The sequence below is a fragment of the Pelophylax lessonae genome (assembly GCF_965119305.1).
Source record: "Pelophylax lessonae genome assembly, chromosome: 2".
In the NCBI taxonomy this organism is placed as follows: domain Eukaryota; kingdom Metazoa; phylum Chordata; class Amphibia; order Anura; family Ranidae; genus Pelophylax; species Pelophylax lessonae.
The window spans coordinates 485,539,936-485,566,694 of record NC_138769.1 but is presented as its reverse complement, the minus strand read 5'-3'; the positions used below and the strand labels follow the sequence as shown (position 1 = coordinate 485,566,694).

Sequence of the window (26,759 nt, the reverse complement as noted above, 5' to 3'; positions counted from 1 at the left end):
TGATTTTTTTACCTAAACTGCGAGCATTTGTGGACAGGACTCTGAGCTTATCATTTCTTAACCTCTGTGCTTCTGACCTGTTCTGGCATTGTTTCGGGGGGCAATTGGACTCTTGTATTTCCACTCTTTTGCCCCCCCTTCCTAGTTTAAATACTCTTTCGCAAATTCTTGGAGTTGTTCACTAAGTACATTTGTTCCTTTGAGAGAAAGATGCAAACCATCTTTTTTGTACAGTTCCTTTCTATTCCAAGTAGAGCTATCATGAGAAACAAAGCCAAATCCTTGCTCTTGACACCATTTACTAAGCCATATTTTGAACTCCTTTATGCGCCTCTGCCTATCATTCTGAACATTATGCACAGGCAGAACTTCAGAAAATGAAATCGTGGATGCAAAATCCTGTACGTCATTACCAAGTGTGATAAAAGATTTTTTCACCTCTGACACTTCATTGCAAGCCAGGTCATTTGTCCCTAGATGGACAAGAACATCCACGTCCCCTTCCTGCTTTGCTTGCTTAACAATATTAATAATACGTCTTCTATCTCGTCTAGCAGTAGCACCAGTGAGACATCTCACAAAACCATTTTCTTTAAGCTCCACACTTCTTATGATTGAATCACCCAGCAACAGCTGCTTCCTTTGAGACTTCACTTTATCTTTTTTGTCCTTGGCTGCAGTCTTGCATACATTAGACATAGGAGTCGATGGTTTCTCACCCTCTGTGTTTGAGTCCATATCCATGTTGTCCTTACATTCTGAAAGTGTTGCAAATGAGTTATGGAGAACCACCGACTGTGGGACATGTCTTCTATCCACCACTTTAAGTCTTCCAGAACCTACAGTAACCCATCTGCCATTTCTGGGGGTCCTCTGTGGCAGTGGCATTGCAGCAGTCCCAGCTGGAGTTTGTTTAACAGATAATTTAAATATCTCTGATTTCAAAAATGCAATTTCCTGCTGCAGTAAGGAGAATTGTCTACAGATCTGACAGCATCCGAATCTCCAAAGAGTGGAACATGAAATAAATGCACAACAATTCCTGCACTGAACCAAGTCTGCCATTTTAAAGAGGAGAAAAAAAAAAAATTATAAATTTAAGTCAAACAAATCTTACCTTTTTTTTTTCTTTTTTCCACCTTCCAGCCTACCTCCTGACTATCTCCTGCAATATCTCTTCACTGTACTTAAAATGTTGTACTTGAATGGTGTACTTGCAGCTAATAAATTAGGCCAGCTAATTAGTATGTCTTTATATATACACTCACTCCTTCACAGCTCCTCCCCCAGCAACAAATGTAACACCTTAATCAGCTGGTCTCATTAGCAAATGCACAATAGCAAACACCTGACCAAATTCCTTTCCTCTTCTCAAGCTTTTGACCATTGCACTCTATACATTGGGCTGTATGTTATTTACTCTTGACCAATGCATTCTGTATAGTTGGCTATATGTTACCAACTCCTGACTGCTGTACTCTGTATGCTGGAATTTACCTTACATACTCCTGGCTGCTGTACTCAATATGTTGTACTGTGCGTTGCAAAGCCCTGAATGTTACACAGGTAACCATATCAGTCATGATATGCATTAAGGGTTAAGGAAAGTTGACTATCTGTTCTATAGGGTACTGCTAATTAATTCAGAAATCCATATTAACATAAATCTTAAGATTTTATTTTTGCAGCTGTTGGTTCTGTCAGTTTGATGGTTGCCTTTCAGATTCGCTTTAGCATAAGCTGATGGAGGTTTACCATTTTTAACTAAAAGGAGTATTTTGTTTGATCATGCACTGGGAAGCATGCTCTGTAATCTCACAGAGCTGCTTTCTGTCATTTTTGAAAGTGCTTTTGGTGTCACATGTTAGATCAAAAACTATTACTTTATGAAAACTATTTTAGCCAAAAATGTACTTATAACAAAATCGTCTTTAAAAAAGATTTTCTAAACCTGTTCTAAAAAGTGATTTGCTGTATTACGCTGGTGAGAACACTATATTCTATATAGCACTTTTACTTCAGTACTTTTGTAAATTATATTATATACAGTATCTCACAAAAGTGAGTACACCCCTCACATGTTTTAAAAATATTTAAATATATCTTTTCATGTGACAACACTGAAGAAATGACACTTTGCTACAATGGAAAGTAGTGACTGTACATCTTGTATAACAGTGTAAATTTGCTGTCCCCTCAAAATAACTCAACACACAGCCATTAATGTCTAAACCACTGGCAACAAAAGTGAGTACACATCTAAGTTAAAATGTCCAAATCGGGCCCAAAGTGTCAATATTTTGTGTGGCCACCGTTATTTTCCAGAACTGCCTTAACCCTTTTGTTTATGGAGTTCACCAGCGCTTCACAGGTTACCACTGGAGTCCTCTTCCACTCCTCCATTATGACATCATGGAGCTGGTGAATGTTAGAGACCTTGCATTCTTCCACCTTCCATTTGAGGATGCCCCACAGATGCTCAATAGTGTTTAGGTCTGGAAACATACTTGGCCAATCCATCATCTTTAGCTTCAGCTTCTTTAGCAAGGCAGTGGTCATCTGGGAGGTGTGTTTGGGGTCATTATCATTGTTGTAATATTGCCCTGCGGCCCTGTCTCCGAAGGGAGGGGATCATGCTCTGCTTCAGTATGTCACAGTACATGTTGGCATTCATGGTTTCCTCAATAAACTGTAGCTTCCCAGTGCCGGCAGCACTCATGCAGCCCCCGACCATGACACTCCCAACACCATGCTTGGCTGTAGGCAAGACACACTTGTCTTTGTACTCCTCACCTGGTTGTTGCCACACATGCTTGACACTATCTGAACCAAATAAGTTTATCTTGGTCTCATCACACCACAGGACAGGTTCCAGTAATCCATGTCTTTAGTCTGCTTGTCTTCAGCAAACTGTTTGCGGGCTTTCTTGTGCATCATCTTTAGAAGAGGCTTCCTTCTGGGATGACAGCCATGCAGACGAATTTGATGCAGTGTGTGAAGTTTGCTCTGAGCATTGACAGCCTGACCCCCTACCCCTTCAACCTCTGTTACATTGCTGGCAGAACTTATACGTCTATTTCCCAAAGACAACTTCTGGATTTGACGTTGAGCACATGCACTCAACATCTTTGCTCTACCATGGCAAGGCCTGCTCTGAGTGCAACCTGTCCTGTTAAACCTCTGTATGGTTTTGGCCACCGTGCTGCAACTCAGTTTCAGGGTCTTGGCAATTTTCTTATAGCCTAGACCAGCTTAATGTAGAGCAAAAATTATTTTTTTCAAATTCTCAGGAAGAGTTCTTTGCCATGAGGTGCCATGATGAACTTCCAGTCACCAGTATGAGAGAGTGAGAGCGATAACTCCAAATTTAACACATCTGCTCCCCATTCACACCTGAGACCTTGTAACACTAATGAGTCACATGACACCAGGGAAAGAAAAGGGCTAATTGGGCCAAATTTGGACATTTTCACTTAGGGGTGTACTCCCTTTTGTTGCCAGCGGTTTAGACAATAATGGCTGTGTGTTGAGTTATTTTGAGGGGACAGCAAATTTACACTGTTATACAAGCTGTACATTTACTACTTTACATTGTAGCAGAGCGTCATTTCATTAGTGTTGTCACATGAAAAGATATAATAAAATATTTACAAAAATGTGAGGGGTATACTCACTTTTGTGAGATACTGTATGTCCCTGTGACAGAACATAACTTATGATGGTGAAAACTAGTGCCATTACATGTTATTGTGTATAATGTTCTCTATGGATGTTATGGTTGAGTGATGTGGCTAAAGCTTTGCTTCCTGATCGGTGTTCAGCAATCAGGGTGATGCTGTAAACATATCTCCTGTATCCTATCCTATCACATGCAACAGATCACTTGCCAAGGCCATTAAAGTGGAGATCTACAAATTTTTTTTAATAACAATAAGGGTAATAAATCCTGTATAGGAACAGACACCAGAAGATGTCTATTTAATTCCCGTATTAGCCATAAACTTTCCTCTCCCTAATAATAATAATTTATTATTTAGTCAGTGGAGACTGACTTCCGACATCAATGGTACAATACTCCTAAATGCATGTGTCAGGGTCACATCAAAGGTCTGTGTGTTGAATTATGACATCTTTGCTCTTGAAAGAGGTAATTCATTTGAAAATTCATTTTTTTAATTGCTCCATAGCATTTGTGACAATGCAGATTGTTTTCATGTTACTCATTCTTCCCTACAGGCATTCATGTCAATGTTCCAGATTTTGACTCAAGAGGGATGGGTGGATGTAATGGATCAAACTCTTAATGCTGTAGGACACGTGTGGGCTCCTGTGGTTGCCATTTACTTTATCCTTTACCATCTTTTTGCCACATTGGTAAGTACATTTTGTGGGCTTTTTAAAAAATAACACATTTAGATTAACATATATTACACATATTACAAATATAAATGTCAAGCGTCTTCATATTCGGACAGTTGAAAAAGGATGTTTTATTAGCATATAAAGCTTTAGTCTTATCAATGGCACAATGTTCTTGCAGATAACCTTAGCACTCCGTTGTTTAAAGGGTCATGTATTCATGTATGCAGATAGTCTCTCTTCATTCTCACTGCTTGCTCATCACTGTTGTAATTAAACTGAAGACAAAACTTAAAGCCTCTCGGGTATGAATACTTGATTAGAAATCAGTGCAGCTATTTCCTAAATTCTGGCTTAAAGTGAACACCAGGGGTTTGTTTCACTGCTTCACTAATAAAGCCAAAATGCTATAAATAGATTAATTGGGGATTTTCAAAAAGGGAAAAAATCAAGATAGGTTTGACATTTTAATGTCCTCTTATTTTGAGGAATGACTGTGGAGGCATAAGACTTTTAAAGGGAGACTGTAAGGTTCATAAAGATATGTTTTATAGTCTCTGAGCCATAAATGCTTTTCTGTACTCTTTAGGCTAAATGAAATGCAGCTTCCTGCTCTGTAGTAAAATAAATTCACTAGTTTTATAGATAAATTTAATGCGCAACTGAAGTTGCAGTTTAAATTGGCTAAATATATTCCAGATGCTTTGAAACCAAAGGTGTGCCAAGTTTCACAGTTCATCATTTTAGAAAGCAATTATAGCCTGAGTAGAAAAACCTGTCACCTGTCAGCATGTTGTAGAGAAGGACCCTTGCTCTCTGTGTGGAAGCAGCGATCTCTCTGCAGAGGTCAGACACTCTCTGAATCAGGAAGGGGATTGTCACTGCCCATTACAGCATGTGCTAATCTCAGCGACAGTTTCATTTTATATGCTTGCATATTGTTTGACCAAAAAGGCCTACATTTTTGTAAATGGCACAGATCAGAAAATATCAATTTTTTTTATTATTTGAAATAAATATATTAATGTTATCTAATGTCCAGATACATAGATATTTGGTCATGAAGGCAGCACAATAAGGGCGTGAGTCAACAGATTTTAGGATTGTTTCAAAGGGCAAATTTATTTATGCATTCGCATTGGCTTGGATGGAGGAGAAAAGCAGTTCTCACAGGAACTAAAGTGCATCAACTCCATTTAAAGTGCCATGGAAGGATCTGACTGCTACTTTCATGGAATCCATGGTGGAAAATTGAATAAAATAAAGGTGGAGATTATTCTTTTATTTAGGAGCTTGCATTTCAATTTCAATGAGGTGGGCTGCCAGAGCGGTGGGGGTTGTCCCTTTGCAGTGTTTTACACTTTTTTGTGGGGTCTCCCAGTGACTCATGGAGTCTTTGGAGCACATCTCCCCACCTGATCCCCTCTCTGAGGCTGTGGGGCCCTCCGGGTCCCAACCGTCCATCGATGCACTGACGGTGGTCCTAGATTCCTTGGTGTCCCGGGTGGAGGTGGTTTTGGGCAACGGGCTAGAAAAAAAGTGCCCCCCCCCCCACCTTCCCATGCCTCACCTGTCTCATATCAGATCCTGAATCTGATTTGGCCATCGCTGATGTGGGTCAGACTGCTGGGTCTGCGACCACCCACCCTGAATCCTCAGATAGTGAGGAGGATTCCTCCACTTCTGCAACCGCGTATGAAAAGGCGCTGGTGGACGCACTGATAGTAGCTGTGTGTGAGACTTTAAAGATGGAGGATGCAGCTGAAGCTGCAGCAGAGGCCCAGGTTCCCTTTGGCATTCACAAGCCATCCAGAGCAGAAAAGGTGTTCCCTTTCCCCTCCTATTTTGACAGAATTGTCACTAAATAGTGGGGACGACCAAAGCATCCCCTTGGGGTCCCTAAGCGATTTTGCTAGGCGATACCCCTATGAGGAATCCCTTCTTAAGAAGAGGACTGTTCCACTGGTGGTGGACCCTGGTTTCCAGATTGAACAAGGCAACCATGATTCCGGTTGAAGAGTCCCTGGCCTTTAAGAACCCAACTGACAGGAAGGCGGAGGCTGTGGCCCACAATATGTTCATTCTGGCTAGTTAGGCACTGAGGCCGACATTCACCATTGCCCTGGAGTTGCAGACTCTGACCGAATGGGCTAGGCTTTTGCGCCATGACCTGGAGGGGGAGTAGCTACCCCCCTTCCTTTGCTGAGCTGGTGGACCATCTGGTCCATTGGCTACAGTTGATCTGTGATGTCTCTTTGGATGTGGCTCCCCTAGTGGCTCAGCTTACTGTTTGGGCAGTGGTCCTCCGGCGTGTCTTTTGGCCCAAATGCTGGTCTGCGGAAAAGACTGCTAAAAAGGCCCCGGTTCCTTTCAAGGAGATTGCCTGTTTGGTGCTACCCTGGATGGCATCATTAAAGGTCTCACAGGGGGGGAAGAGTATCTTTCTTCCACAGGCTACTAAGGGCAAGGATCCTTGTCATAGATGTGGGCCCTCCTTCTCGGCTCATAAGGAGTTTTTTCATCCCTCAGGGTTGACTGACAAGGGATCGGAGCCCTTTGAGGGCCCCCTATGGAGGATCCAAGCGTACTTGGTCTGGCAAGTCAAGAGCGGGCTTCTCCAGACCCACAGACAAGGCCGCTTCAGCATGAATGTGCACCCTCACCTGTATCTGGGGTGGGGGGGTGTCTTCGCTGGTTCCCGGACCTGTGGACTCCCCCGGTACAAGTCAAGTGGGTCCACGAGGTGATTTGGTCCGGCTAAAAGATCAAGTTTCCTTCTTGCCTTCCGGTAAAGTTCTTCCTTTCAACGTGCGACTGTCCCCGGCCAGCTTATAGGCTCTTTTTGGGGCGATGCAAGACCTTTTACTTCAAAGGGTGATGGCCCCGATTCCGACTTCAAAACATTTTCAGGAGTTTTTACTCAAACCTGTTTACAGTACGCAGGAAGGAAGGCAGGGTGCATCCAATTCTGGACCTCGGGGGTCTGAACTGCTTTGTGCGGGTGCAGACGTTCAGAATGGAGTCCATTCGCACAGTTGTGGCTTCCCTGCATCAGGGGGATTTTTCTTGCCTCCATCGACATCAAGGACACTTACCTTCACATTCAAATATGTGTCCTCTCCAGCGCTTCCTCCACTTTGCATTGGCAGAGGAGCATTATCAGTTTGTGGCATTACACTTTAGTCTCACTACTGCTCCTCAGGTCTTCACGAAAGTGTTGGCCCCAGTGCTAGCATTGTTACACCAATGGGGGATTGCGGTACTGGGCTAATTGGACGACCTCCTTCTGGGAGCAGAATCTCCTAATGCTCTGGTGGAAAACCTGGAAATCACCATATGAGCTTAAGGGTGTTTGGCTGGATTCAGAATTTTCAGAAGTCTGCTCTGGTTCTGTCCACAAAGCTGGACTATCTGGGTCTGACTCTGGACTCAGCCTTAGCCAGAGTGCTCCTTCCTCTGGACAAACTCCAGAAACTGCAGGCTGTAATTTGTCTCCTGCTGTCCAGCAGATAGTAATCCCTCTGGACTTGCATGCGTTTGCTGGGCCTGATGGTGTCTACCTTCAAGGCAGTTCCATTTGCACAGTTCCATACACGGTCCCTGCAAGGGAGATTCTGGCCAAATGGGACAAGAATCCACAGTCTCTGGACAATCAGATCCGGCTGAGCCGGGGAACAAAAGAGTCCCTGATATGGTGACTTCGTTCTTCGGTGCTTCGGCTGGGCAAATCCTTCCTCCCCTTGTATTGGACAGTGGTCACAAGGAATACCAGCCTGTCTGACTGGGGAGGCGCCCTCTGCAAAATTTCTGCTCAGGGGGGTCTGGACACTGGAAGAGTCAAGACTACCGATCAATGTCTTGGTACTCCGAGTGATCAGACACAATCAATCGGACAATGTCACGGCTGTGGCTTATGCAAATCACCAGCGGGGTACAAGAAGTGTCAGGGCGGCTCTGGAGGTAGCCAGCATTCTAAGGTGGATTACCTCAGTCGGCAGGCGTTGGAGCAAGGGGAGTGGTCCCTTCATCCAGGGGTGTTTCATCAGTTGTGTCTCCATTAGGGCATCCCAGAGGTGGATCTGTTGGCATCCTGGCTCAACAGAAAGGTGCAAAGGTTTGTGGCTCAGTCACAGGATCTTCTGGTGGATGCCTCGGATGCGCTGGTGGCCCTGTGGGGTCAGTATCATCTGATTTACACCTTCCCTCCTCTCAAGCTTCTGCCAAGACTTCTACACAGGATTGAGGCAGAAGGAATTCCAGTCATCTTAGTGGCCCCAGACTGGCCTTGCCTTTTTTGGTACGCCGATCTGGTGCGGCTGGTCGCCGACGTTCCTTGGAAGCTTCCTCTCAGGGAAGATCTGCTGTCCCAAGGACCAATATTCCATCCTGCTTTACAGTCGCTGACTTTGATGGCTTGGCTGTTGAACCTCAGGTGCTGATGGATAGAGGTTTGTCTGATTCAGTTAATCCAATGCTGTTAAAAGCTAGGAAATCTACTTCTAGGAAGATCTACCATCGTATGTGGAAGATGTACATTGCGTGGTGTGAGTCTCTTGGGGTTCATCCTCGCTATTTTTCCGGTGGCTCGGATCTTGACCTTCCTTCAATGGGGGGTTGAGCAGAAATTGGCCTTGAGTGCTATCAAGGGTCTGGTGTCGGCCTTAGCGGTCTCCTTTCGACGGCCCTCCATCGCAGTCTCCGAAACCGCCGTGAGACCTCAATTTGGTGCTCTCAGCCCTCCAAAAGCCTCCTTTTTAGAATCTTTGGGTGATTCTTCTGCTTACGCTGTCCCAGAAGGTGGTATTTTTGTTGTCTTTCACCTCTGCGCACATGGTGTCAGAATTGGCTGCATTACCCTGTCGTTCACCTTACTTGGTGGTTCACAGTGATAAGGTGCTTCTTCTCCCCTGTCTGTCAAATCTTCCTCAGCTTGTCTTTAAATTCATTTGAATAAAGACATTGTGTTGCCTTTCCTGTGTCTCAGGCCAAAACATCAGAATATAATTGCTTTGCATGCGTTGGATGTGGTGCGGGTGATTAGGGTTTACCTGGCAGCTACAGAGTCTTTTAGGAAATCAGACTCACTATTTGTGCTTACGGATGGGCCTCGAAAATGGTTATCCGCTTCCTCTGCGACCATTTCCAGATGGATCAGACAGACGCTGATTCAGGGCTATTCCATCAACGGTCAGGTTCCTCCTTTCCCTGTCAAGGCGCACTCTACTCAGGCGCTCAGTGCCTCCTGGGCCTTCCATCATCAGGCGTCAGTTGCAGGTTTGCAAGGCAGCCACCTTGTCTTCGGTACACACTTTCACAAAGTTTTATAAAGTGGATGTGTTGGAATCTGCGGATGCTTCCTTTGACAGAAAGGTTTTGCAGGCTGCTGTTTAGAGGACTGGAATTTCTGGCAGCTTTACTTGTTAAAATATTCTCTAAAAATTATAAATCATATACTTGGTAAGCCCTGCACATTGCACAAATAAACACATTGGGAAACTTTTCATTGTGCCTTCGGTATTTGTATAGAATATCCACTGTTTTAAGGAATATCCTGGCAGCAGACGCCTCCTGACTAATTATTTTTGACTAGTTTCTGCAGTTCCAAGAAAAAAACAGAGACGGCCATGTGTTATGCATGCCAATAATTTAGTTAACAAGCCTTTAAATTTCATGAGAACCTATAAATATGCTGGTAGTTCACTAAGAAATTGTTGTGAAAAATGTATTACAAATCTGAAAAAAATGTGTTTCCCTGAGCATGTACAGTTTTGTTTTGTACTAAAAAAAAACACAATTCTGTCTAACAGTATTCAGTATGCGTAAGGTAGGCCCAATTTTGTGTCAAATTTCTCCCTGTGGGAAACGGATATATTGCTATGTGATGCTGGTTTTTAAAACAGAACATTATCATTATGAGATTTCAGAAGATCTTTCTCAGTTTATGCTTCGGCATTAGAGCTAGGTTACTCGTTTAACAACAATTTGCTATATAATTACTCCCACTCAGCTGTCAAAAAATGGTGGGTGGTTTAAAGCTTAACTGCCAAACTGGTTATGTCTTCATCATTTTTAGGATGTTATTTTCTTAAATACTGCCTTATTGCAATGTTTTTAAGTTGTGCAGGTGGTGGGAAAATTGCTTTAAAAGCCACACAGTTCTGAGTACAGGAACATTTTTCTAGGTTAAAAATGTTAAGAGAAGAACAAAATGTTCATTGCTACTATACATCAAAACTGCCCTATGAGGTCCAATATTTTGAATGTACCCTCTAAATTAAAAAATAATACAATTAACCACTTAAGGTCTGAAAGGTTTTATCCCCTTGATCGGGACATTTTTTGCAATTTGGCACTGCGTGACTTTAACTGGTAATTGCGCAGTCATGCAATGCTGTACCCAAACAACATTTTTCCCACAAACATAGATTTCTTTTGGTTGTATTTGATCACCACTGGGATTTTAATTTTTTTGCAATATAAACGAAAAAAATTACATTTTCTACTTTTTCTTAGAAAAAATATCCAATAAGCTCAATTTTTGTCATACATTTAGGCAAAATCTATTTACAGGGCCTTGCGAAAGTATTCGGCCCCCTTGAACTTTTTCCACATTTCAGGCTTCAAATATAAAGACAATTTTTTGTGAAGAATCAACAACAATCATGAAGTGGAACAAAATTTATTGGATATTTCAAACTTTTTTAACAAATAAAAAACTGAGAAATTGGGCGTGCAAAATTATTCAGCGCCCTTAAGTTAATACTTTGTAGCGCCACCTTTTGCTGTGATTACAGCTGTAAGTCGCTTGGGGTATGTCTCTATCAGTTTTACACATCGAGAGACTGAAATTTTTGCCCATTCCTCCTTGCAAAACAGCTCGAGCTCAGTGAGGTTGGATGGAGAGCATTTGTGAACAGTCTTCTCCTTGTATGAGCTGAAATTTTAGAGGGACGGCCAGGTCTTTGTAGATTTGCAGTGGTCTGATACTCCTTCTATTTCAAAATTATCGCTTGCACAGTGCTCCTTGCGAAGTTTAAAGCTATAAACAGTATCTTGGACCTGCCTGGTGTGTTCCTTGTTATTCATGATGCTCTCTGCACTTTAAACGGACTTCTGAGACTATAACAGTGCAGGTGCATTTATACGGAGACTTGATTACACACAAGTGGATTCTATTTATCATCATTAGTCATTTTTCAGTTTTTTATTTGTGAACAAAGTTTGAAATATCCAATAAACTTCATTCCACTTCATGATTGTGTCCCACTTTTTGTTGATTCTTCACAAAAGAATTACAGTTTTATATCTTTATGCTTGAAGCCTGAATTGTGGCAAAAGGTCGCAAAGTTCAAGGGGGCCGAATACTTTCGCAAGGCACTGTAGCTACATGTCTTTAATAAAAAAAATTCTCAATAAGCATTTATTTTTTGGTTTGCGCAAAAGTTGTAGCGTCTACAAACTATGGTGTATGTACTGAATTTTACGCAGCTTTTACTTTCTTTTTTTTAAATCAAGAGAAAATTTTATTGAACAATCGCACACATAAACAAACATTGCATCAAGAAGAAAAAAGCAAAAAATCAGCCACAGGGTAAGGCATAATGTACAGATCTCAGCCACATTACTAGTATACAACATGAATCAGAGAGCATCCTAAGCCAAAAATTGTAACACAAGACGGCAGTCAAGCATCAAAGAGTAAAGCAACTCCCCCAAATCAGACCACCAGAGGCCCACCCCACACCCAATGATTAAAGCAACAGGCGGTCAAGGATCAAATCCGTAGGAGCCATCCCCGGAGAACTCAGCCAGACTCCCCAAACTTTCTGAAATTTAGTCGGGGCACCCCTATGCAAGTAAATGTATTTTTCCAAACGAAGAGTGGCGCCCAGCTGCTCCAGCCATATCTTATATGTATATTAAAAAAGAATAGCGCACACATCCTAAAGAAATGACTATCAAATATGGAGACAATCCATAAATAAAAATGGGGATTTAGTCCCACCATATGGCCATATCGTGCTCAAGCCCACCACTGCGTCAAAGTACCCCATTATCAGTGGGTCCTACACTATCCATAAAAAAGGGGTGAATCCAGCCTCTCTTACCCTTGGAGACAACACTCCTTGCTGGGAAAGATGTGCTAATGCACTACAGGGGACTCCTCCTATATCTACTTGATAGTGGACACCAATAGAGTACAGGTGTGTGTGGGGGATGGGATGCTCAACCTCAGAAGTCTGGTCAGACCGAATACATAATAAACAAACAAAAAATTGGGGGAGCAAACCCTGAACATGTATATCTAAAGCCAGTGCAGCTATGGACCAAGCAACATGTATATTAAAAAAGAATAGCGCACACATGCTAAAGAAATGACTATCAAATATGGAGACAATCCATAAATAAAAATGGGGATTTAGTCCCACCATATAGCCATATCGTGCTCAAGCCCACCGCTGCGTCAAAGTACCCCATTATCAGTGGGTCCTACACTATCCATAAAAAAGGGGTGAATCCAGCCTCTCTTACCCTTGGAGACAACACTCCTTGCTGGGAAAGATGTGCTAATGCACTACAGGGGACTCCTCCTATATCTACTTGATAGTGGACACCAATAGAGTACAGGTGTGTGTGGGGGATGGGATGCTCAACCCCAGAAGTCTGGTCAGACCGAATACATAATAAACAAGCAAAAAATTGGGGGAGCAAACCCTGAACATGTATATCTAAAGCCAGTGCAGCTATGGACCAAGCAACATGTATATTAAAAAAGAATAGCGCACACATGCTAAAGAAATGACTATCAAATATGGAGACAATCCATAAATAAAAATGGGGATTTAGTCCCACCATATGGCCATATCGTGCTCAAGCCCACCACTGCGTCAAAGTACCCCATTATCAGTGGGTCCTACACTATCCATAAAAAAGGGGTGAATCCAGCCTCTCTTACCCTTGGAGACAACACTCCTTGCTGGGAAAGATGTGCTAATGCACTACAGGGGACTCCTCCTATATCTACTTGATAGTGGACACCAATAGAGTACAGGTGTGTGTGGGGGATGGGATGCTCAACCTCAGAAGTCTGGTCAGACTGAATACATAATAAACAAGCAAAAAATTGGGGGAGCAAACCCTGAACATGTATATCTAAAGCCAGTGCAGCTATGGACCAAGCAACATGTATATTAAAAAAGAATAGCGCACACATGCTAAAGAAATGACTATCAAATATGGAGACAATCCATAAATAAAAATGGGGATTTAGTCCCACCATATGGCCATATCGTGCTCAAGCCCACCACTGCGTCAAAGTACCCCATTATCAGTGGGTCCTACACTATCCATAAAAAAGGGGTGAATCCAGCCTCTCTTACCCTTGGAGACAACACTCCTTGCTGGGAAAGATGTGCTAATGCACTACAGGGGACTCCTCCTATATCTACTTGATAGTGGACACCAATAGAGTACAGGTGTTTGTGGGGGATGGGATGCTCAACCCCAGAAGTCTGGTCAGACCGAATACATAATAAACAAGCAAAAAATTGGGGGAGCAAACCCTGAACATGTATATCTAAAGCCAGTGCAGCTATGGACCAAGCAACATGTATATTAAAAAAGAATAGCGCACACATGCTAAAGAAATGACTATCAAATATGGAGACAATCCATAAATAAAAATGGGGATTTAGTCCCACCATATGGCCATATCGTGCTCAAGCCCACCACTGCGTCAAAGTACCCCATTATCAGTGGGTCCTACACTATCCATAAAAAAGGGGTGAATCCAGCCTCTCTTACCCTTGGAGACAACACTCCTTGCTGGGAAAGATGTGCTAATGCACTACAGGGGACTCCTCCTATATCTACTTGATAGTGGACACCAATAGAGTACAGGTGTGTGTGGGGGATGGGATGCTCAACCCCAGAAGTCTGGTCAGACCGAATACATAATAAACAAGCAAAAAATTGGGGGAGCAAACCCTGAACATGTATATCTAAAGCCAGTGCAGCTATGGACCAAGCAACATGTATATTAAAAAAGAATAGCGCACACATGCTAAAGAAATGACTATCAAATATGGAGACAATCCATAAATAAAAATGGGGATTTAGTCCCACCATATGGCCATATCGTGCTCAAGCCCACCACTGCGTCAAAGTACCCCATTATCAGTGGGTCCTACACTATCCATAAAAAAGGGGTGAATCCAGCCTCTCTTACCCTTGGAGACAACACTCCTTGCTGGGAAAGATGTGCTAATGCACTACATATCTTATATGTAGGAGGATCCCGATCAGTCCAATGTCTAAAAATAAGCAACCGAGCCTGAAACAGAGCTCGCACAGCTGCCTCCCGTAGATATCTATCATCTATAATGTGATCCAGTATACCCAAGAGGCAGTGCTTGGGATCCAAAGGGATCGCCAAGCCCAAAACTCTGTTTATATTGGAAGTCACAGAGGTCCAGTACCGATGCAGTTTCAAGCATCTCCATAATAAGTGTATTAGATCCCCCACATCTCTCTCACATCTATTGCACACATTGTGTGGTCGGATACCCATAGCATGTAATTTCGCCGGGGTATGATGTACTTGTAGCAAAATATACAACTGGGACACCTGATGGGAAACATTAAGTGAACATCTGCGTACTGATTCCAAGGCCTCCTCCCATTGCTCAGCAGGTATCTCCCCCACATCTCCGCTCCACTGGTCACACGCCTTGCACGGATATCTGTCCAGATATAAACCCAGTAAGGCTGCATAACAAGCTGATATAAAACCCTTAGTAGTAGTATATTGCTCCATAAGGAAAAACACCGGTGTGGAGGACAAACTGGAGTGGGACAGGGAAGGTTGAGCTCGGAATGCATGCCGAAGTTGCAGGTAGTAGTACTTCATAGTATGTGGCAAGGAGAACCGTAGTTGCAGTTGCTCAAAGGACACTAACTCCCCATTGAGCAGGATATGTTTAAGATGGGATATCCCATATGGCAGCCACCTTCCAGCCTGATCCAGCTTGTCCAACTCAGGGTACGAGCGATTATGCCAAATGGGACTATAAGAAGTATACCCGGTAACCTGTTGTAGCTGCCTGGCCTTATCCCAGATCTTTTGAAGAAGTCTATAGGTAGGGTAAAGTTTATTGGATTTAGCAAAGAGCTGAGCCTCTAGCCCCTCAGGAATGCTGTTGGCACCCGCGAAATGTCTCATCAGTTGCAGAGCAGGACCGCCCCCCGTCCCAGCCACAGCCCCAACCAGGTGCTGCAGCTGAGAGGCTAGATAAAAAATCCAGGGATTAGAGAGAGAAAGGCCTCCCAGGTCCCTGGCTTTCTGCAACTGCTCAATCCGGGTTCCGGGCCGCCTGTCCCCGCCATATGAGAGACCTAAACAGCATGTTGACCACCCTGAATATTTTCAGCGTAATGACTACGGGGGAATTGTGTAAAAAATACAGGAGCTGTGGCATCAGAACCATCTTTATCAGGTTCACCCTGCCCGCAACCGAGAGCCACAGCTTGTTCCAGACCTTAATCATGCCGCAAAATCTAGCCAGGAGCGGGTGTACATTTAGGCTACAATAGTGGAGCGGATCTGCAGAAACCACCACCCCCAAATATTTAAAGGTAGTTACCACAGGGACCGGACAGACCGTTCCCTGGAGAGGATCCACAGGGTTATCCAGCAAGGCCGATTTGGACCAATTGATAATGAGGCCAGAAAAAACACCAAACTCTGTGATGGTGGCCATAGTGGTTTGTAAAGAAACACCCGTGTCCCCCAGCATCAGGAGCATGTCGTCCGCATACAGCAGAATCTTCTCCTGAAGGGATCCGTAGTGAAACCCGTTAATAGCCAATGCAAACAGGAGCGGGGATAGTGGGCACCCCTGTCTGGTGCCTCTCCCAAAATAAAAGTGCTCAGATATCCTGCCACCCCCACCCTCCCTAATGGAAGCCTGCGGGCGATAATAAAACAATCTCACCCAGGAGATAAAGACAGGGCCAAGCCCACATTTTTCCAGCACTGCCCACAAGTAATCCCATTCTACGCTGTCAAACGCTTTATTAGCGTCCAGCGATAGCAACACTCTGTCCCCAGCATTATCAGCTGGTGTCTGCATGGCTACAAACAAGCGGCGAGGATTAATTGCAGTGGACCTACCCGGCATAAAACCTGCCTGGTCCTCATGGACAACATGTGCAATAATGGTGTTAACCCTCCTAGCTAAAACCTTTGCAAGTATTTTCACGTCAGTCTGAAGTAGAGAGATAGGTCTATAAGAACCCGGGTCCGATGCGGGCTTACCCGGCTTAAGCAGTAAAACAATGCTGGCCCTGGTCATGGAGTCCGGCAGAGCCCCCAGGCCCCTTGCAGCGTTGAAGACCTTCAGCAGCTCAGGAACAAGCACCTCAGAGTATTGCTGATATATTTCGGCTGGGAGGCCATCATCACCAGGAGCCTTAGAACTCGGAAAGAGAGCAGCCGCCTCTCTCAGCTCATCCTCAGTGATGGGGGCCTCCAGCTCAGCGCACTGACGCTCCGTCAGACTCGGGAGAGTAATTGCATCCAAATACTGCCGAAGGTCTGCCGGTGTATAAGACACCCTAGAGGAATACAAAGCAGAGTAAAAGCGTACCAATTCAGACATAATGGCTTCAGGCGTGTTGGCCATGCGACCAACCACCAACTTGAAAGCACCAATGGGGGGGGTTGAAGGGCGCACCCCCACAATGCGTGATAGCAGACGGCCCGTCCGCTCCCCCGCCTCATAAAATGTGGTTTTAGCAAAAAAACGTTTCTTATCTGCTTTAGACTGTACCTCTCCCACCCATAACTTCTGCGCAGACAGCCATGCATCTCTCGCTGCCTCTGAAGGGTTGGCAACATACTCCTCCTCCAACTCACGGGTAGGCCGAGCCAGCTGCTCTTCAAAGTGTTTGGAGGCGTTTTGCACCTTTTTAATATTAGCAATCAAAATGCCCCGGCGGAAGCACTTAAAAGCATCCCACCGTGTAAGAGAATCGGGGGAACTGGTTATTATCCAAAAAATATCGAGTGATTTCAGTGGAGATATCAGCATCCGGTGGAAAAAGCTTCAGTCAGAAAGCATTCAGGCGCCAAGGAGCCCTACGCAAACCGGTCTGAGGCCGTACATGAATCCAGACCACCAATGGAGAGTGGTCCGAAATCCCCCTCAAGGCATATTCCACCCGGTCCACCAACGCGAGTGCAGCAGCAGTGCCCACGCACAGGTCGATACGGGATAGAGAAGAATGGGATTTAGAAAAGCAAGAAAATTGAACCATATCCGGATGTCTTAAACGCCATATATCCATCCATCCCAGCTCCCCCAGAAAGCGTGACAGGGCGGTACCCCTGGCGGAAACCACCGGGGGGAGCAGGCGGATGTCTATCTCTGGCAGGGTCCAATATCCTGTTAAAATCACCAATTACAAAAAGGGGTACATCCGCCATATCAGCGGTGAACTGAAGAAATTCACTGAGCACCCGGGAAGAGAAAGGAGGAGGAATATAAACCACCGCTAAAACACAGATTACCTGAAATATTTTACAGTACAGGAATATAAAGCGGCCCTCAGGATCCACCCTCACCCCCAGCTCCTGGAAGGCGAGGGCCTTATGCGATTCCTCAAAGACAAAGAAAAAGAGAAAAAGAACATGGTCCAACGGGACAAGGCACAACGGTGCCTCATCAGAGCACAGGCGGCGGGGAGAAGAGCCAGTCTGCCCTCAGGGGACACTGGCCCCGCAAACCAGTGGTGGCCCGCCAACCTGTTGTGCGCAACCGCGCATACTACACTCTGTAATCCAGGTATGGTGCATTTGCTGGTACACCAGAACTAGAAGAGGCAATCAATGGTTGGAGCACATCTGTTCCATAACAAAAAGGATATGAACCCCGGCCGGGGCATTCTTTCGTAGGATCCGAGGTCATAAAAAAGCAAAGTCCACAGTAAAGCGCCCCTCATTCCCCAGGATCAGCACGTTGGCGTTGACGAAGGGAGGGCTCATGTATGTCGAGCCAACTCACCGCGTCGGCGGCAGTATCAAAAAAGTGGGCCCAACCCTCCGCAGTGACCCGTAGACGGGCTGGATACAACATGGCATAGATTAGTCCAAGGCGTCGGAGACGTTGCTTGACATCGGTGAACCTGGCCCATTGCTTTTGGACCTCCGCAGAGAAGTCCGGGTAGAAGGACACCCTGGCCCGTTGAATTTGACCTCCGCCTTTTCTCTGGCCAGCCGCAGCACTTTCTTCCTGTCCCTGTAGTGTAACAACTTCACCAGCATGGGCCTGGGAGCATTGCCAGGCAGTGCTCTGGTGGGGACCCGGTGCGCCCTTTCTACCGCAAACATAGGCGAGAAAGAGTCTCTGCCAAATATATCACATAGCCAGGATTCAGTCAATTCAGTAGGGTCCCTGCCCTCAACCTTCTCAGGGAGTCCCACAAAGCGCACATTGTTGCGCCGCAAATGGTTTTCTATATCGTCAGTCTTATCTTTATTGATCTGGGCCTGTCTCGCAGTTGATCTGGACTCAGTAAGCAATGCCGGGAGTGTGTCCTCCAGGTCACTTATACGGCTTTCCGCAGCAGTAGTGCGTTCACTAATCTTTTGTAGGTCCTGGCGAAGGAGGGCCACCTCTTCAGTGAGACCCCCCAGCCGTTCCTTAACAGTATTCACAGAGGCAGTGCAGGTGTGTACAGCTCGGAGTATTTGGCTAAGTGTAGGTTGTTCCTCCTCCAGCACCCCCTCATCAGCACCCAGGTCCCACTCGGGCAGCATGGGCAGCGGATCAGCCCCCAGTCCCTGTGTGGCAGCACCAGAGGACCCCCCAGCATCCGCTTGTGCACAGTCCCCAGAGTCCAGATCTCTGAGCTCTGACAATTTTTTAGCATATAACAATATGTTCCCAGCAGCGTCCTTACCAGCGGGCCGGGCCATTTTGGGGTTCACCGCAGCCTCCTTCTGTCGTTCAGGGCCACACAGGACACGTTGCGGAGTCGCAGGGCCAGCGCCATCTTGGAAGGCCACCGACACTGTGCTGTCCTCCTTGGCTTTGTTGCCGCGGGTCATGTCGTCACCGCAGCAGGGTGGAGAGAGGCAATAAAGAGCTGGCACACCTTTATCCAGGCAAGGCAGGCAGGGCTAGCAAGGAAGTCAGCTCAGGATGGGAGAGGGAGATGCGGCCCAGAGGGTGGAATTGTGGCCGCACGTGGGGTCCCTGGCAGGGAGTATTGCAGGTAAGGTGCGATCACTGGGAGGACCGGGGGCCCAGGGAAGACAAGAGACAGTCCAGGTTGAGCAGCGGCCAAAGGAAGGAGTACAGCCGCTTACCGGATCCACGTCCGCCTAGGCGCCGCCGCGATCGGCCGCCCGCCGCAGGAAAGGCCGCGGCTTCAGCCAGTGACCAGGCCTCGGTCCGGATCTCTGTGGAGCACGGTCCCCAGCGAAAAATGCAGGCAGGATTCCGTGGCAGGGATGAGGGAGAGTCTCCTGGAGGCGAGCTGGAGCCCGATGATGGGAGGCAGAGGTAGGATGGCAAAGGATTGTAGTCCGGCGGAGCGGAGCTCACCCCACGATCCAGGACCTCCGTTTTTCAGGCACACATCTGGGAGCAAGAGGCAGCAATAGAATCAGGGGGACCCCCTGAGAAAGATCAGTCCACTATGTAGGGTTATCCGGCCGGGTAAAGGATCTAATTAAAGGATCAATATCGGGAGCTCCGTGAGCTGAGTCTTCTCACATGCCCGGTCCGGCCACGCCCCCCAGCTTTTACTTTCTGACTGCCTATCTCATTTCCTGAAGTGCTAAAATGGTCGGGCAGTATAAAACCCCCCACAATTAACCTATTTTGGAAATTAGACCGCCTAAGGAATTTGCTGAAAGGCATGTTGAGCCCATTGAATATTTAATTTTTTTGTCACAGGTGTTTGAACAATGACAAAAAAAAAAGTTGGCATTGAAATGCTCACGCATGCCATGGGTTGTTTTAAAAATTAACCCCAAAATACATTCTGCTGCTTCTCCTGAGTATGGGAATACGCTATGTGTGAGACTTTTTGTCAGTCTTGCCAGGTAAAGGTTGCCGAAAACCAATCACTGTCTTCAGGCTTTCTAAGGGCGTAAATTGTTGATTTCACTCCTCACAACCTATAACAGTTTCGGAGGACATGAAATGCCAAGATAGCAACCCCCCCCCCCAATGACCCCTTTTTTTAAAGCAGACACTCCAAGTTTTTTTTTTATTATTGTTACACAAAGTTGTCACCTAAATGATATATTGCTCACACATGCCAGGGATATATGTGGAATTACACCCCAAAATACATTCTGCTGCTTCTCTTGAGTATGGGATACCCCATGGGTGGGACTTTTTTGGCAGTCTAGCCACGTACAGGACCCCGAAAACAAATCACTGTGTTCAGGCTTTCTAAGGGCATAAATTGTTGCTTTCACTCCTCACTATCTATCAGTTTTGGAGGCCAAGAAATGCAAAGATAGCACAACCCCCCCCCCCAAGACCCTTTTCAGAATGTAGACCCCCCCAAGCTATTTGCTGAGAGGCATGTTGAGCCCATAGAGTATTTAATGATTTTCCACAAGTTTCGGGAAAATGACAAGTTTTTTTTTTTTTTTTTTATACAAAGTTGTCACTTAACCTCCCTGGCGGTATCATTCTTTCGGATTTTAGGTGCTGAAAGCGGTACCATTATTTTGCATGTCATTTTAAGAATGAGCAGCCCAAACCAACTATTTACACGTGATTTTTTTTTTACTGTGCGTTCTTCTTTATAACATATCGGGTATGATAAACTTTGAAACACAAAATCATAAATTATAATATATATATACATGTGTATATATATATATATATATATATAAATGTATATACGTTGTAAGGGGATGGCTCGTTAGCGGGTGTGGGTGAACCCCCTGGGTGGGTTTGCTACACAGAGAGACAGTCGGGGAGTGGTTGAAAACAACAGTCTATTGTTTATTCTTCCAATAAATCAAACAAAACATAAAATAAACCCTGGCCACTTGGGGCTTCTACCTTCAAAACACAGGAACCTACCTATGGAGTCTGTCACAACCTACTGCTGGGCAGACACTGCTGGTCATACAGCAGAAAACCAATAGTCTATTTGTTTTTTGTCAACACCACCTCACCTTCAGAAGTCTTTCTCAGCTCACTGCTCTCCTTAACGCAAAAAGCCTCAGGATGCAGCAATCAGTAGTCATCCTCTGGATAACTTATAGAGGCCTTAATTGCCTCATTCTGAATAGCTGAAGCTTTCCAACGTCCTTAAACCTTTCTGGCTACGTCCGCAGCCGACACCTGATAGTAATTGGAGAATTGTCTAAACAAGGCAGAAATGTATCTCCCGTCTGTGACAGCACCCACAGATTTTCCTGACTTCCTGTCACAACGTATATATATATATATATATATATATATATATATATATATATATATATATAAAAAGTACAGTAAAACTGCAGGAAAGGGCACTGGGGGGCAAACTAATGTGATTTTTTTTTATTTTGAATTGTATCAGTGGTGTTTGGTGTGTTTTACATTTGCCGCCGGTTCCACCCCCCTGTGAATGTCACGTCGCAGGAGACAGAAGCCGGGGCACGGAGAGGATCGGGAGGAAGATCCGCCGCCAGACACCGCCGAGATACATCGCTGGATCCTGGTGACAAGGTAAGCAACCCCACTTTCAGGATCCAGTGATCTTCCTAGCGGTACCCCGAGTGTGGCTCTGCGTTACCGCTTTTGGCTCTGAAATTTAACCCCGAGCCATGCTCGGGAATACCGCTAGGAAGGTTAAATGATATATTGCTCAAACATGCCATGAATATATGTGAAATGACACAACCAAAATACATTCTGCTGCTTCTCTTGAGTACGTACAGGGATACCACATGTGTGAGACTTTTTGGCAGTCTAACTGATTACAGGACCCCAAAAACGAATTATCGCCTTCAGGCTTTTTAAAGGCATAAATTGATAACCCCAATCAACATATGCATATATATATATATATATATATATATATATATATATATATATATATATATATATATATATATATCTGTTTGAGATAATGGTTGCAAAGCTCCTGATGACGCGTGGGACGCAAAACGGCCGTAGAGCTATTATCTCAAACGCCTAAGGTCCAGCCATCACTCCGTGTTGTAGGGGTGGCTCTTGATGTGAGTCCTTATATTGGTTGATTTTACTGTTTATTTTTTATTTTATGTACACTGTATTGATGTCAGTGTTACAAAAAATATATATTTTTTATAAAATTTTTAATATCACTTCATACTACACCATGAGCCTCTTCCTTTTTCATTTTAAACTCTCATGTGATGTGTTGAGCCGATAAACCCTTTGGAGATTGTTCCTGGGGCCAGATGTCGCTGAATATCCAGACGTCCAAAGATCATGAGGCCTGTTGAATAATACCTTATTGCTGTCCTATAATATAGACAGCACCTGGCTCTGGCGAATTTGAATTTCACTCATTGGTGGTGGATACAACAACACTTGTGAACCCTGTTTTTCATCATTTGCACTGGGATACATTCATGAACTTTGCTATATCTTTTGAATGAACATTCATTATATGATTTGTTACAATCCCCTCACTGGGATAATGTGTGTAATTGTTGCACTTTAATATGTTTACAATTTAATTGTTTTAAGTGCTGCAACCCTTTTTCATTTTGTATTTTAGTGTACATATATTTTACACTTCTTTGCTAGCTGCTAACCTTTTTATATCATAAGTGCTGATTCACATTTTTTGTTTTCTAAAAGCCTGAAGGTGTTGATTGGTTTTCGGGGTCCTGTACGTGGCTAGACTAACAAAACGTCTCACACATGTGGTATCCCTTTACTCAGGAGAAGCATCAGAATGTATTTTGGGTTGTAATTCCACATCTACCCATGGCATGTGTGAGCAATATATCATTTAGTAACAACTTTAAAAAAACTTTTAAAAAAACTTTAAAACTTTAAAAATTTAAATTTTTCCGAAACTTATGGCAAAATATAAAATTTTCCATGGACCTCTGAGCAAATGGCATGGAGTGTCTACTTTCCTAAATGTGGTCATTGGGGGGGGGGGGTGGTGCTATCTTGACATGTCAGGGCCTCCAAAACTGTGATAGTTAGTGAGAAAGTAAAATGAGCAATTTATGCCCTTAGAAAGCTTGAAGGCGGTGATTGGTTTTTCGGGTCCCATATATGGCTAGGCTCCCAAAAGTTTCACACATGTGGTAATTCTCCCTGTACTCAGGAGGAGCAGCAGAATGTGTTTTGGGGTGTAATTCTACATATATCCATGGCATGTGTGAGCAATATATCATTTAGTGACAGCTTTGTAAAAAACAAAACATTGTAATTTTCCTGAAACTTGTGGCAAAATATAAAATATTCCATGCACTCAACATGGACCCCCCCATGGACTGAAAGAGAAAAAAGAACATAACAGATTCCTCCATTCACATCGATCTATGTTGATGAAGAAATATTTGCCAAGAAAAGTGTTAAAAAAATATATGGCTAAGTATAGGGAAGATCCACCCTCTATGTCCATCCCATTCCCTATGCTTCGCTATATATGCTCTTTTTTTAACTGCGGTGGTGAAATCACCTCCTACAGTGCTTAATGTATTGATTTACGTATATATGGTGAGAGCAAACGCTGTTGCTGCCAGGATAAACAAATCAGTGCTGCAGCAGATGGGCATACCTGCAAAGCAAACAATCGTTAACAATAAAACACAGTAACAATAAAACATTACAATATAATGTGAAAGTGTGCCCTAAACTGTGCCGTGCTGTACCCTATACTAATACTCCACTAGTGTGTGGTAGCAACAGAAACAGTCCCCGATGCAGAGATCAGATTGGCCAGGACAGGAGGGACAAAAATAGCGGGTGTGACGCCTATATACGCGTTTTCTACAAACATGACATCTTCTTTGGGGTGCTCTTTTGGAAGAGGTACCAGGGAGGACATTTGGAAAATGCGTCTCATGCAGCTGGCTCACTGCATCTGGATTGTGAATTTGGGCCACAGCACCTTCTAGATACAGAAGGTCTGTGATGATCTCTTCCTGGAATTTTAGGAAGGATTCACTTCTTCCTGACGCTTTGTATAGCACATATGCATTCAGCAGAGCCAATTATAATAGGTATACAGACACTTTTTTGTATAAGTGTCTGGCTGATGGGCAATTAAGTACGGCGCCATCATCTGGTCATTGAAGTCCACCCCTCCCATGTTAAGGTTGTAGTCGTGGACACAGAGGGGCTCAAGCAGGCTCTCTCTCCTTGTCTAAGTTGGGAATCTACAAGCCGTTGGGGGAAGCCCCAGCGATTAAGTCTCACAATGCCACAGATCAGGCCTGACTCTGCTAACGCTGCGTTTTTCTGTATTGAAAGCGACAGTGATCTGCTGATACTGCATTTCTAAGCGGAGGGGCCAAACGCAGGTGCTGGCAGGTGTCGGAGCTGATCCTGCTAACGCTGTTTTTGCAACACTATACTAAATTATTGGGGACGCTAATATAGTTCTCATCCGATCAAAGATATTGATCCGTTCAGACACTATATTAGTACCGGAGGTGTTTAGTGTGTGTGTGTATGTGTGTGTGTGTGTGTCACTGGCAATCAAAGGGTTCAAATGTATTACTAAATATGTTGCGGGCAACCTGACACTATCCTGGATTGACGCTAACGGTAATGCTAATTGACATCACCCGTGACACTAATACAGTTATCAGAAAAAGATCTGTACACTATAATAGTGACACCGTGACAGAGCAGTAAACAGGTTAACTGGGGGTGATCAGGAGGTACAAAATGTGCCTATGTGTACTGGTGTCAGTGTAGTGCTTGTGTACACACAGTTGATGCTCTCAAGTTGGAATCAAAATGGGCTCCAGGAGGGGAGATTGCATCATTTCCTGTGCCTGTGTTTAAATTACACAGGCACAGGACGTTCTGTAATTCACCAGAACAGATCAGCAGATCCAGGCCATAAGTCATTGGCCTGGACCTGATGAGTGATATGTTCTGGAGCAAATCTGATCACCGCCGGGTCAGCAAAAAAACACGTGCCCCCTACCCAAGTGTGCGAGCGGCGTACAGGTACGTTGATTCGCGCAGCCAAGCCACCTTGCTGCAGTAAATATGCAGCGGGTGGTCAGCAACTGGTTAATAAATAATAAAGAAATATATTAACCGCTTATCAACTGCATAACTTAGTTATACAGTAGCAAAGCGGCTCTCCTGCGCTGGATACCTAGTACGTGATCCAACACTTCTGGGTAGGGGGTGGGCACACCACCGATGGTACAGCTGTGCTCCATTTGTGGGGTAGCCCCTTAAATTCAAACTAGACCCTTATCCGAGCACACAGCCTGGCTGGCCAGGATGGGGGTGGGGGCGAGCGAGCCCCCCCACCCCAAAGCACCTTGCCCCTATGTTGATGGGGACAGGGGTCTCTTTCCCACAACCCTGGGCTGTGGTTGTGGGGGTCTGCGGGGGGAGACGTATCGGAATCTGGAAGCCCCCTTTAACAAGGGGGCCCCCAAATCTCGCCCCCCCCTATGTTAATGGATATCGGGTACATCGTACCCCTATCCATTCACCAAAAAAGAGTACAAAAAAATGAAGACAAAAGCCAGGTTTTGGACAAGTCCTTTTTTTAAAAAAAATAAAAAAAATAGTGTCCCCCGATGATCAGTCGCCCACCTGCCCAAAAAATTGAAAAAACAAGCACCTGCTTCTCCCGACGCTTCGCGCGCTATGAGCTGTTTTGAGTTTGACAGCTCTTTCATAGGGATCTGATGTCATGTAATTTATTCACTGCACCAGAGCAGTGCATTGTGGGGTGGCTCGTGACATCAGATCCCTATAAAAGAGCTGTCAAACTCAAAACACTATTTATTTTTTAATAAAGGACTTGTCCAAAACTGGCTTTTGTCTTTATTTTTTTGTATATTTTTTTTTAGGGAATGGGTAGGGGTACGATGTACCCAATATCCATTCACATGGGGGGGTGGGATCTGGGGGCCCCCTTGTTAAAGGGAGCTTCCAGATTCAGATAAGCCTCCCCCCGCAGAACCCCCACAACCACAGCCCAGGGTTGTGGGGAAGAGACCCCTGTCCCCATCAACATGGGGGCAAGGTGCTTTGGGGTGGGGGGGAAGAGCCCCCTGCCCCAAAGCACCCATTCCCCCCATGTTGAGGGCATGTGGCCTGGTATGATTCAGGAGGAGAGGAGGCACTCGCTCGCCCGCACCCCCATCTTGGCCAGCCAGGCTGTGTGCCCGGATAACG

The 26,759-nt window shown here is 44.8% G+C and overlaps 1 protein-coding gene across 2 annotated transcripts in view; it reads left to right on the top strand.

Moving 5' to 3' along the window:
• Positions 1-26,759, top strand: part of NALCN (sodium leak channel, non-selective) — an 897,007-nt gene that overhangs the window by 529,844 nt on the left and 340,404 nt on the right. For both annotated transcript variants that reach the window (XM_082245388.1, XM_082245387.1), the window contains one exon: positions 4,237-4,374. In XM_082245388.1, coding sequence (XP_082101514.1) covers positions 4,237-4,374 — 138 coding nt within the window. The remainder of the gene's footprint in view (positions 1-4,236; positions 4,375-26,759) is intronic.